The 13475-nt window shown below is 46.2% G+C and overlaps 1 protein-coding gene across 3 annotated transcripts in view; it reads left to right on the forward strand.

Moving 5' to 3' along the window:
* The first annotated feature begins 883 nt into the window (after nucleotides 1-883).
* Nucleotides 884-13475, forward strand: part of axin2 (axin 2 (conductin, axil)) — a 39070-nt gene continuing 26478 nt past the window's right edge. For 2 of the 3 annotated variants that reach the window (XM_073026403.1, XM_073026404.1), the window contains exons 1-2: nucleotides 1481-1561; nucleotides 2601-3486. In XM_073026403.1, coding sequence (XP_072882504.1) covers nucleotides 1489-1561; nucleotides 2601-3486 — 959 coding nt within the window. In that variant the 5' untranslated portion in view covers nucleotides 1481-1488. Of the gene's footprint in view, nucleotides 1401-1480; nucleotides 1562-2600; nucleotides 3487-13475 lie in introns of those variants that run through there. The other variant, XM_073026405.1, reaches the window with a different exon arrangement.

Here is a 13475-nt window from a genome sequence, read left to right on the forward strand (position 1 = left end):
CTCATTTGCATTGTGACCTCTTGTTACTGGTAAATCGAGGCTGGTGGTGTTCAGAGATATTCGGATATTTGAAAAGTCTGAAATCGTTGGCAGCAGTGTCTCAAACTTTCGGCGCATTTGAAGTCCTGCTGCCTTTAAAAAGCGCTAGACCTGCATCAAAGGCAACAACTGCTTTTGTATATAAAAAACAGACTTCTCAATTCTTTGGTTAGTAATATGATTTGTACAGATGGTTTTCATGTGCGGCTCCCTGACATTATCCTTAAAACAAAAAGAAAGAACATCATTAACGCGTTCTGCAAACTTTGATATGCAGATCCGCGTTTTAACAATGCTAAAACTGCCTGGCTGCCATTTCAATGTTTACTCTCTGGGAAACATCGAAATTGCTGCCTTTTTAAAAAAAAAGTGTGTATTTATAATTGTGGAAGGGCGTTGCGATTAATTTATTTTTTTCCCATTTGTAAATATGGAGTGAGATTATTCATGTAATAAAGTAACCCCAAGCAAAACTTAGAAAGTTTTCAATGGCCCGACAGGCTTTCAGTCGGTTCCCCGCACAAGGCCTCTTCATCTTAGCGCCCGGAGTTTCTACGCCTATCGCCGTGACGGAGTTTGAAAATGCATTTTTTATGTGGTAAAAAAAAACAGCCACACGTTGCGTGCATAAATGCAAATCCGAGAAGAGGAAAAAACTCCTAAGGAGTCCGGTCCAGCGGCTGGGCGAGGAGAACCAACATCAAAAAATGATCAGAACAGCTCTAAGTGTCAATTCACATTGCAGCGAGGAATGAAAGTTTATGATGCAACTGTGCGGCGCAAGGATAATGCGATTGGGGCGGTACATTAGTCACTACTGACGTCTCCACCCCCAGGGAGTTGGCTGAGGACGGATTCCCTTTGATAAGGTCCTGGAAAGTTTATAAATCCCTGGCACGGCGGCGGGCAGAAGATCGCGGGTGTTAATTGCCGGAGTGGCGGCCCGTGTTTTTGGAAGCCTGTTCCCCATTTGCCGGCTGCCCGCGCCCCTGGCTGTCTGTCGGGACGCTGCCTGCTTCTTTGGTCGCTATCTCTCTTGCTGGATTCGATGATCGGCTGATCTCTTTGAAGTTCACACTTAAACCGCAGCTCCAGATTTCTGCATGTGTGTTGGAATAGCCGGGGGGGCATTTGGAGCGGGGAGTCACGGAGTTAAAGGTAAAGGAGGAACCGAAAAGAAGGGATTCAAGGGGAACGAGAGAGAACACGCTTTACATGAATAAACCAAATGAATTCTGCCAACGAAAATACCCACCGCGATTTGCTTTACACGCACTCGCTGTAAAATAAATTCTTGGGGTTCTGTCTAACGAAAAAGAGGAAGGAATCGTCTGTTTGAGAGGCGAAGGAATGGATTTATGGTAAGTTGTGAGTCTCTGCGTTGTTCGTGGCCTTCGCGGCGTCTTTTGATGTTTACTGACATTCCTTTGAACTGGAGAGACGGTTTGAATGGGCCGTGGTGGCGATACTGGGAAAAGAGTCCGAGAGAGGAAGACTAGTGGCCATCTGAGCGAGGATCAGAGTGGGTCTCTGGGGAGAGGGGTGGTGGTGGTGGGGGGGGGGAAGGGGTATCGCTAAAATGCATTTTCGAGAGGGGCTGCCTTTTTCTTTTACCGTTCTACCGCCCCCTCCCTTAAACCTGCTCTTACCCCTCCGAGTGGGGTGGGATCGCTGTGAGGAAGGGGGTGACAGGATCCTGGAACCCGGGTGTTCAGCCCGCGGGGGGTGGGGGGGGGGGTTTGGAGAGAAAGTGGGGCGCTCTCTATGGCTCCGGCTGTAACTTGCGAGCAGAGGAGGAACCCTTTGAAATATGCTAGTGAAGCTGGGTCTGGCCGAGCGCCCGCTTCACCTCTGACACCGGGCCTGGGTCTGCCTCCGTCATTGCAAAGATCATTTTCCATTATTTATACTTTAGGAGTGTAGCTGTAGACGTGAGTTCCACATGTCCCCGCCTGGGCTGTGTGTGCGATGGGGGGAAGGTGTCTGACGATCAAAGCTCAGTGTAGTCTCCTTTATAAGGACGAGTTTTGCATTTCTCTGATGTTAATGTTGTGGGGGGAGGCGTTTATAATTTATGTCGAAGCTCCTTGTGGGGGGGAGGTCAGGACAGGGGATGGTTTTTGTTGATACCACGGGGAACGAGGCGGTGGGGGGGGGGGGGAGTCCAAGATGCTCAAGGTCTGTGCAACCTAAACTCGCACCAACTCCTGATATTCCTGATTTATATCTTACACACCGAAAGTTTGGGAAAGAGTTTTATCGAGAGGCAGAACCTTCATTTTTCCTTCACATTTCAGTAACTTTCAAAACATTTTAAATGTTTTTGTTTAACTTCAAGATATAACTCTGGGCCAAAAGACGGGATTAAATAAGATCGCTTGTTCTGTGTGTATGTGTGTCTGTCTTTGTACGTGTCTATGTGTGCGTGTGAAGTCCGTGTGTTTGTGTCAGTGTGTGTATCTGTGTGTGTGGTGTTTGTGTGCGTGTGAAGTGTGTGTGTGTGTTTCGTTGCTCATCCTGTTTGAAGTCAGGTTCCATTAAATCGATACTTTCCATTGCAGACGGAAGACGGTCCTGTCATCCCCCGCTGAGTGAACGCTTTGCAGAGAGAGAGAGAGAGAGAGAGAGACAGAGACAGAGGCTGTGTAGTCTCGGCTCCCGAGCTATGAACGTCGCTACCCTTGTGCCCGCCTTCAGAGCAGATGCTCCCAGGCCGCCGGTGCCGGGGGAGGAAGGAGAGAGATGCCAACCGCACACCCCCGGCAAGGGTCACAGTCTAAAGGAGCCGGCGGTCAACCCGGCCCCCAGGAGGGAGGACGACGAGCTGGGGGAGCCCGAGGGCAGCGCTTCCCCCGACTCTCCGCTCAGCCGCTGGACCAAGTCTCTGAACTCGCTGCTGGGCGATCAGGACGGAGCGCAACTCTTCCGCGCCTTCCTGGAGAGGGAAGAACGTGTGGACACGCTGGATTTCTGGTTCGCCTGCAAAGGTTACAGGCAGATGGATGTGGCCGACCCCAAGACCCTGAAACTTGCCAAGGTTATCCACAAGCGATACGTGGAGAATAGCGCCGTATCCAGGCAGCTCAAGGCGGCCACCAAGTACTACATCACGGAGGCTATCAGGAAACAGCAGATCGACTCCTCGATGTTTGACCAGGCGCAGAACGAGATTCAGACCCTGATGGAAGAAAACTGCTACCAGATGTTCCTGACCTCGGACATCTACCTTCAGTATGTCAGGACCGGCGGGGAGAATCCTCTGTTTGTCGGGAACTCCGAACTGTCCCGCATACAAGTGGTCTGTGCTTACTTGCCTACGCTGAATGAGGAGGAGGAGTGGATTTGCCCCGAGTCTCAGGACAAGAACACCCCGTCGGGAGGGGGGCTGAGCGACCGGGGGTCGCGGGCCGTCAACACGGGACGACCAGCCGATGGCAAATGTTTCAGGTAAGAGAGACCCCGGACCCAAGAGGGTTAACGACGCGCTGTTTATTGTGGGTGAACGTTTAATGATCCCTCTCACCGAATACATCTGCCACCTATCAGGCAAATGAGAGAAGCTGCTCTCCAGCGGCGGAGGATAGGCGGCGCTGAAAAGCAGAATCTGACCTGAAAAGTGACAGGGACCCGGGTGATTCGAAAATAGGGCACTGGCGCCGTGTATCATTTAAATCATAACAGTATAATAAAGTGGGGGCCGATCAGGCACTTGGAAGCGACACCTGTGTCCTAGGCCTGTTGTACTGACACTGGATCTGATTAATTGTTATTGGGCCCATAGACAGTGACCTTGTGTGGGTGTGAGAGACAGTGAAAGTGAGTATGGGGGGATGGAGGGGTGAGTGAGAGAGGGGTGAATGAGTGAGAGAGTAAAAGTAAGTTTGAAGGGGTGTGAGAGTGAAGGGGTGAGAATGAGAGTGAAATTGAGTGTGAGGGGGCAAAGGGGATAGTGTGAGGAGGCAAAAGATGAGTGAGTCAGTGAAACTGAGTGTGAGGGGGTGAAGGGTGAGTGGGGTTGGAGGTGTGAATGTGAGGGGTGGATGTGTGAGTGTGAAGGGGTGAGTGGGGGCACAAAGGATTGAGTGTGAGGGGTTGAAGGGATGAGTGTGAGAGGGTGAAGTGGTGAGTGAGATGGTGGAGGTATGAGTCTGAGGGGGTGAGATGGGAGGTGAGTGGGTGGGCAATAGGATGAGAGTCTCTACAAGCAAGGGCAGCATTGTGTCTGGATAATTGTCAGAATTTGGACAACTTTTGCTGCAAGTTGTGTTACCACATGCAAAATCAGGGCAAGTACCAATGGACTTCTCTGGCCTTACATTGGGACACAGGGTAAGAATGGTCTGGGAAACATCATGTTCCTGGCTTGAAAGCAGTGTCTATATGCATCAAACACTTGGCAATATTCATCTCTTGTGGAATGTCATTGCAAAATCTCCAGTGAAGGCTGCCACTGCTGGTATTAACCCTTCTGTTAGTCAAGTTGATGCTGAACAGGGAAACATTCAACCCATCTGTGTACAATTAGCATAATGTGGTCACGTTGGAAAAGTATAATCGCAGGAAAACAATTTTAATCAGTTTGCTTAAGATGGTCAGCTTTGAGAAAGAACTTTATGGTTAAAAGGGAAGAAATGACTTAAGTGAAGCCTCTGAACCAATACGTGGATTAGGTTCTTTACTGAGGGTGTTGGTTGGCAATGCAATGTTTGTCCTCCATCCCCTCTGCTCTCCTTCCCCAGGGTTGCTGTGGTGACTGGATTGGCAAAGCTGAGGGACCTTTTGTATATTTGAAGGAGTATGTTCTACATTGCATGTACATACATGGTGGCACGTAAAAACAAATTTCAGAGAACTCTTCTGAGCAATTTTCACTTCCAGATGTTTCAAACCCTTGGATTAGGTTGCTTTTTCCCCCTCTCTAATCAGTCTAGGGTTTTTTTTTGTCTCTGAACTCCAAATTACGTGGCCATTACTCAGTACAAAGTGATAAAGACCAAAAGACTGTGGCCTCCTTGATTCAGAAGGCTCCGGAAAGGACAAAGAGATGTCACTGGCACTCTCTGACTTGAAGTGATTGATTCAAGACAGTAAAATCTTTCATAAAGCTCTTTCTCTTTTATGTTGTAAGTTAGTGCCCATCAGAGGCGTGTGGAACTAATTTAGCCCCAAGATTTGAATTCTTTCGTGTGCATCTTCTGACACAGGTAGGTTTCTGTACTCTCCCCCAAACCTCCTCTTTCCTTCTTTATCTGAGAGAAACTTAGCATGGTTTTTAAGAATATAATCCCAACTGTGCCTGAATATCTGCTCTTTGAAAGAAGGCCTTTGCCAAAGGTCAGTCTGTACTGCGTCCTAAGACTTCAGTCATGCTGTTAACTCCCAACAGTACACTGCAGTCAGCCTCTCAGAGAGAGGGGGCCCTGCCATACCCTCTTGTTTTCCGATATCTTAGTGGTGTTGACGTTCTCTCAGCTTCCCCCCCCCCCGCCCCCCATCACTGGTGAAATAGCAGAATGCTTCACAATAGGGCAGGGAGAAAGTCCTTGTGAGAGAATGAGCTGAGCTATTTCAGAGGTCGAAAGTGGTAAGTCAGTCCCAAGTGGAACAAAGGACTTGGAGCCACTCAATTCAGGGCAAGTGCTGCTGACCATCAGGACAGCCGTGTTGGTCACTTAAATCAAGCGTGTTTGGCCTCATCAAAGACACTGAGGAGAATGGGAGGGACCAGGACTTTTGGAAGAAGTAGCCAGAACATGCAGCCACATTCTTGAGCCCCCAAGTCTGGTGTAAGTGATTTCAGTTATTAACATCAGCGGACATTGGTGAAAAAAATCCTTTGAAGCCACAGGTTCACAACCATGTCATCACAATGAACAACAAAGTGGCAGCTATTAAGAAGATTCTCAATAGGTTTTGGAAAAGAGTCCACTATGAAAACTCATGGGACACTTATTAGAAAGACTTGTGCAATTAGTACTTGCAAAAGGTCATTGGGTTAAAGCAAAGGTTGATAGGTTCTTGATTCATCAGAATGCCAAAGGTGATGAAGAGAAGGCAGGAGAATGGGTGAGCCATGATGAAATTGCAGAGCAGGCTTGGTTAGCTGTATGTCACAACTCTGCTCCTATAGCTTATGGTCTTATTACTGCCCAGCTATCAGTCAAGTAAAAGGGGAAGTGCACAAGAAGCCAGAATTAGAGGAACTCGAAGATCACAGGTGACTGGAGAACAAGGAGAGTGGAGGTCATGGAAGGATTTATGAACTTTTGAAACAGTTTGTCTCTGTTGCGAGGGCCCAGTTGTCACATCGGGCACATAGATAGATTCTGCTGGGTATTTTTACATTGGTAATGTGGGGCAAGTTTGTTCCATTTCTATTGCCATATGGTGTTGGAGGCCAGTATGATTCCAGCTTTGATCAATGGTGGTGTCAGATTTATGGTGGTTGTCAGGATTTTGGTCAAATTATCCCAGTTTTCTTTGAGTGTGGGGTAATGGAATGGAGATAGGCTTCCTGTAAATGTGGAAGGCATCTCAATCGTTCTTATTACACACCAAGGTCTGGCCAGGATGGGGACACTAAGTGTTAGTTGATATTCTTCAATGTTGTTGCATTCATTCGGCTAGGATTTGTTCAGACATTATGGAAAATTACACGTACAAAATGAATGTATATTGACTGTATCATTATGTGGTAGAATGTAATTATTGTGTAATATCCAATACCTGCTGACATGCAACTGTGTACAGTGCACTGATTGTAATATTATACTGACCATCTGAGTTACAGACAAGGTAGACGTCCAGCAATGGGTGCACTTAATTAGAATTAGTGTACACAGTTGGACTAAATCAGAATCAGGTTTATTATCACCTACATATGTCATGAAATGTGTTGTTCTGTGGCAGCAGTACAGTGCAATACATAAAGGGAATTTGTAAATTGTTCAGTGATTAGGTTTGTCTGGGGTTGTGTGGCTCAAAGGGTTTACTTTTCACTCTATTGCTAAATAAACAAACATTAATTTGAAAGTGAAGTAATGCACACACACTGCTGGAGGAACTCAGCAGGTCAGGCAGCATCTATGGAAATGAATAAATAGTCGACGTTTTGGACCCAAGCCCCTCTTCAGGACTCAAAATAGCGACGTGGTGTTCCATAGATTCATGGGCCATTTAGAAATGTTATGTCAGAAGGGAAGAAGCTGTTTTGAAAGCCATTGAGTGTGTGTCTTCAGGCTCCTGCAACCCCTCCCTGAATGAAAAGGAGATATGTCCCGGGTGGAGAGGTCCTTAATGATGGATGCCAGCTTTTGAAAATGTCCTTGAAAGGGTGGGGGGAGCTCGTGGTATCTGCCAAGCTAGAATCTGAGAGGGAGGGGGGGTCTATTGCCCACAGTAACTACCATGCTAGACACTGAGAGGGAGGGGGGGTCTATTGCCCACAGTAACTACCATGCAAGACTCTGGGGGTGGGGTCTAGTGCCCACAGTAACTACCATGCTAGACACTGAGAGGGAGGGGGGGGTCTATTGCCCACAGTAACTAGCATGCAAGACTCTGGGGGTGGGGTCTAGTGCCCACAGTAACTACCATGCTAGACACTGAGAGGGAGGGGGGGTCTATTGCCCACAGTAACTAGCATGCAAGACTCTGGGGGTGGGGTCTAGTGCCCACAGTAACTACCATGCTAGACACTGAGAGGGAGGGGGGGTCTATTGCCCACAGTAACTAGCATGCAAGACTCTGGGGGTGGGGTCTAGTGCCCACAGTAACTACCATGCTAGACACTGAGAGGGAGGGGGGGTCTATTGCCCACAGTAACTACCATGCTAGACACTGAGAGGGAGGGGGGGTCTATTGCCCACAGTAACTAGCATGCAAGACTCTGGGGGTGGGGTCTAGTGCCCATGGTACCTGCCATACAAGACTCTGGTCCTGATGCTTATTGTTGAGAAATGGTGACATGTGTCGTCTAAGAGGAAGCTGCTGTGTTCAGAGGCAGTGAGCTGAGCTGATTTATGAATATCTACACTACAGCACAGTACAGACCCTTCGGCCCACAATATAATGCTGACCTTATAACAAGATTAATCCAACCCTTCCACCCAGATAGCCCACTGCCTTCCTTTCACCTAAGTGTCTCTTAAATGTCCCTAATGTATCTTTGTCTACCATCACTCCTTTATAACCTAAAGAGCTGATCAGTTTAATCAGACAAAGATATATCAGTACTGGAGAGAGTGCAGAAAAGATTCATCAGGATTCACCGGAGAGACAACAGAGATTCACCAGGATTCACTGGAGAGACAACAGAGATTCACCAGGATTCACCAGAGAGACAACAGAGATTCACCAGGATTCACTGGAGAGACAACAAAGATTCACCAGGATTCACCAGAGAGAACAGAGATGATTCACCAGGATTCACTGGAGAGACAACAGTGATTCATCAGGATTCACTGGAGAGACAACAGAGATTCACCAGGATTCACTGGAGAGAACAGAGATTCACCAGGATTCACTGGAGAGACAACAGTGATTCATCAGGATTCACCAGAGAGACAACAGAGATTCACCAGGATTCACCGGAGAGATAACAGTGATTCATCAGGATTCACCAGAGAGACAACAGAGATTCACCAGGATTCACCGGAGAGAACAGAGATTCACTGGAGAGACAACAGAGATTCACCGGAGAGAACAGAGATTCATCAGGATTCACCAGAGAGACAACAGAGATTCACCAGGATTCACTGGAGAGAACAGAGATTCACTGGAGAGACAACAGAGATTCACCAGGATTCACCGGAGAGAACAGAGATTCACCAAGATTCGCCGGAGAGAACAGAGATTCACCAGGATTCACCGGAGAGAACAGAGATTCACCAGGATTCACTGGAGGGAACAGTGATTCACCAGGATTCACCGGAGAGACAACAGAGATTCACCAGGATTCACCGGAGAGACAACAGAGATTCACCAGGATTCGCCGGAGAGACAACAGAGATTCATCAGGATTCACCAGAGAGACAACAGAGATTCACCAGGATTCACCGGAGAGACAACAGAGATTCACCAGGATTCACCGGAGAGACAACAGAGATTCACCAGGATTCACTGGAGAGAACAGAGATTTACCAGGATTCACCGGAGAGACAACAGAGATTCATCAGGATTTACTGGAGGGATGCAGATTCACCAGGACGGCCCTGAAATGGAGCCTTTCAGTGATGCAGGAGGCTGGCTGAGTCTGTGTTCCCTGAAGCAGAAAAGATTAAGACACTGAGGTATATAAAATTTTGAGTGGTGTAGACAGGGTAGACTATAAAAGAGGCTGATAAAACTGGAGAGCATGGACTTAGGGCAAAGATAAGAGTTTCAAGGACATTTGAGGGAGAGGACCTTTCCTTTAACTCAGAGAAGTGACTACCTGGAACCCAGTGCCTGAGACTGTGGTGAGCGAGGTGTGTTTGACAGCATTTAAGATATCAAAGTGAAAGTAAATTTACTATCAAACTAGGTTCTGTCACCACAGAGTAATTTCTTTGCAGGTGTTTACAGGAAATAAAGAACTTATCTAAAACTATACATAAAGACTGACTAACAACCAATGTGCAAATACGTAGATCGATATTTAGATCATACTGAGAGCAGGAGTTGTAATGTGCTTGCAGGTGAGTCTGTAGGTTGAGGAATCTGTTCAGAATTGTGGAGTGTAGTTGTCCATGCTGGTTCAGGAGCCTGATGGTTGTGAACATGATAGACGTGTGCATTTTCTTGCTCCTTATAGATGTGCTTGGTGGGTAGAGCTTTGCCTGTAATGGGCTGGCTGTGTCCACCACTTTATGTAGACTTTTCTTGCTCCTGGTCATTGGTGTTTTAATACCAGCCAGGATACTCTCCACTGTGCGTCTGTACAAGTATCTCACTGAGGATTCTGGTCACTGTGCTATAGAGGACTGTGGACCTGGAGCTGGAAGCTGGGGTGCCTACTGGTCAGTGTGAATGCATTGGGCCGAATGGCCTGTTTCCTTGCTGTGTTTCTCTGTTGTACCTGCCCCCCATTGTAGAAGCAATAAGCACTGCCTAAACAACCCAGTCATTAGAAAGTAGCAATGGAGAAGAACCAGTCGTGGGATCATCCTCCTAGGTCAATAAGGTGTTATATAGAGGGATTAAACTACACAAGTTTGTTGTGGTCTGCGTTGCTCTGCTAGGCATGGCGGGAATGCTATGTTGGTGCCAAAATGTGTAGCGACACTTGTGGGCCCAGCATATTCTCAGTTGTGTTGGCTGTGAATGCAAATGACGCATTTCACTGTATGTGGTAAATTTGAACCTTAAAAGTAAAAAAGTGCAGTCAAAAATGCTGTGGAGGAGAGTTCCCAGTGCACGAGGGGACCATTATCGAATAAATCTGGGCCTGTGAATTGGCCGAGGACAAAACTTTCCACATCAACCCTTGGCTGACATGATAGCCCAAATCAGTATAGAAGGGAGATTAGTTATCAATATAGCTGGAGACCCAGTCAGAAACTTACACCTTTCTCATTGGCTGATGAGACATCAACACCATTGGCTGGTGAAGATGAATAATGGTCTATCTACTTTGAAATAGATTTATTATTTATCAATGCGTCGTATGTTCTGAGATGTAGTGGAAAGCTTGTCTTGCGTACTGCAGCCACAGAAAGAATTAGATTGGTTGGTCAGCTGGAGAGTGCACGACAGCCCACTCTAACCATCTGCAGCAGTCGGGCTGAAGAAAAGCTGGATGACTGGAAGATTGAATGGTGATTGGTGGTAGTGGTCAGAATACTGACGGTGTCATAGAGGTTCTGGCACAAAACCTGAACGAAGTTTATTGGTTTAGGAATTCTGGTCTCTGTCAAAGTCGAACTCCTATAAAAGATAGAGGAACACACACAAAATGCTGGAGACACTCAGCAGGTCAGGCAACATCTATGGAGGTGAATAAACAGTCAACATCTTGGGCCAAGACATCAACTGTTTATTAATTTCTACAAATTGCTATCTGACTTGCCGTGTTCCTCCAGCATTATGTGTGTGTTGCTTTGGATTTCCAGTATCTGCAGAATCTCTTGTGTTTCAGAGACAGAGAGGTTGGGAAGAATCTGTCCTTACAGTGGTTACATTTACAGTGATTATTACTTGTCCATCATTGATGTCTTTGGAAGATTTTTAATCAACAGTACAGTTGTTCAGTTCCCAGGCAGAAATGTGCCTTTATCACATAAACCTGTTCAGTGACAACATTGAGTGGTAGCTTAGTTTGATTAGCTGTCTCCAGGCAAGTCAACACTTTTGCTATGTCAGCTCATTGACTATAAAGGATTAACAACTTGTACAATCAGTGTGGGAGAGGCTTGGGATATACTTGGAACATTTCCTCCCTTTTTTTAACTTTCTAATTGAACTGTACCTTGTTGGCACAAGAAGCAGCCCTGGTGGACGTGTTTGTTCAGAGGCTCACCACATCCCAGGAATTGTTTCTTTTATTCATTCTTTGGAAATGATTTTGCTGTAGTCATGGGAATGTAATGGTTAGCAGAACATTGTTATAGCGCCAGCCAGTGACATGGGTTCAGTCTCCTGACTGTCTGTAAGGAGTTGGTACGTTCTGTCCGTGACTGCATGGGTTTCCTCCAGGTGCTCTGGTTTCCTCCCACATTTGAAAGACGTGCGTGTTAGGATTAGTGCGTTGTGGGCATGGTATATTGGCACTGAAAGAAGTGCAGTGCGGGCTGCCCCAGCACATACTCAGAATGTGTTGATCTTTTACTCAAACAACGCATTTCACTGTATGTTTCGATGTACATGTGACAAATAAATCCAATCTAACCCATAACACAATTCCATCTGAGAAAAATGTTATAGGACTGGAACCACATCTGGGCTTATCCTTCAGTGCAGTATTGAGTGTCAGACTTTCAAACTGAGAGCTCATTTGCCCTCTCGGATAAATAATCCGACAATGCAATTTGTAGAGAGGCAGAAAGTTGTCCCCAATTTGCCCTAATTAACATCACCGCTGTAGGTTATCTACTTACATAGGCAAAAATTAGATCAGCTTTATTAATCACACATACACCAAAACAGTGATATATGTTATTTGTTTCAATGACTTAGCTTCCACTGCCATTAGTGGCAATGAATTCCACAGGTACATCACTCTCTGGCTAAAGAAATTTCTCTTCATCTCTGTTCTAATGGAACGTCCTTGTCTTCTGATGCTGTGCCCTCTGGTCCTAGAATGCCTCACTACAGGAAACATCCTCTCCACATCCACTCTATCGAGGCCTTTCAATATCGATAGGTTTCAATGAGATCTCCCCTCATTCTTTTAAACTCTCGCGAGTACAGGCTCAGAGCTATCAAACCCTTTCATTCCCGTAAACCTCCCGGATGCCCTCCTGTGCCAGCGCAGACATGGGGCCTAAGACTGCTTGCGATACTCCAAATGTGGCCTGCTCTTGGATTCTCAAACTCACTGTGCGGAAACAGCACCTCTCTGACTCCAGACTTCCAGTTCCAGTCACTGCTCCTCCATTAAAGTAGGAAACTTCAGACTGATTAAGTCTTTCTTTCACTTTTCATGGAAGTTTCTTTTCTGTTATTGAACTGCTTGGATATTTTGGACTTCTGTGCCCAGATGTGTTCCCTCCCCCTCTGCTGAAGCCCCTACCCCTTCAAGCAGAAGACTTGACAGAGAGCACTGACTGAGGAAAGGGTGGGTCATGGAGAGGAGGGTGTGGAGAGATGCCTACCGAATGCTAACCCTCCTCCCACCTTTTTATTTTGGCGTCTTCCCCCTTGCTTTCCAGTCCTGAAGAAGGGTCTCAGCCCAAACATCAACTGTTTATTAATTTCCTGACCTGTTGAGTTCCTCCATCATATTGTGTGTATTCCTATTTCGCTCTACTTATTTTTTTATTTATATTTCTTATTATAGCTTGCAGTAATTTATGTATTGCTCTGTACCGCTGTCACAAAAAAAACAAATTTCATGACATATGTCAGTGATAATAAACCTGATTCTGATTTAGTCTATCTGTGCACTAATGCTAATTCTAATTAAGTGCACCCATCGCTGGACGTCTACCTTGTCTATAACTCAGATGGTCAGTATAATATTACAATCAGTGCACTGTACACAGTTGCATGTCAGCAGGTATTGGATATTACACACTAATTACATTCTACCACATAATGACAGTCAATATACATTTCTGAGTATTTTGTACATGTAGTAAAGTCTGAACAAATCCTAGCCTAGTGAATGCAACAACACAGTAGAATATCAACTAACACTTACAGTGTCCCCATCCTGGCCAGACCTTGGTGTGTAATAAGAACAGTTGAAATACCTTCCATGTTTACAGGAAGTTTATCTGACTGCTGACATATTACAG

The sequence above is a fragment of the Hemitrygon akajei genome, chromosome 22, assembly GCF_048418815.1.
Source record: "Hemitrygon akajei chromosome 22, sHemAka1.3, whole genome shotgun sequence".
NCBI classification, from domain to species: domain Eukaryota; kingdom Metazoa; phylum Chordata; class Chondrichthyes; order Myliobatiformes; family Dasyatidae; genus Hemitrygon; species Hemitrygon akajei.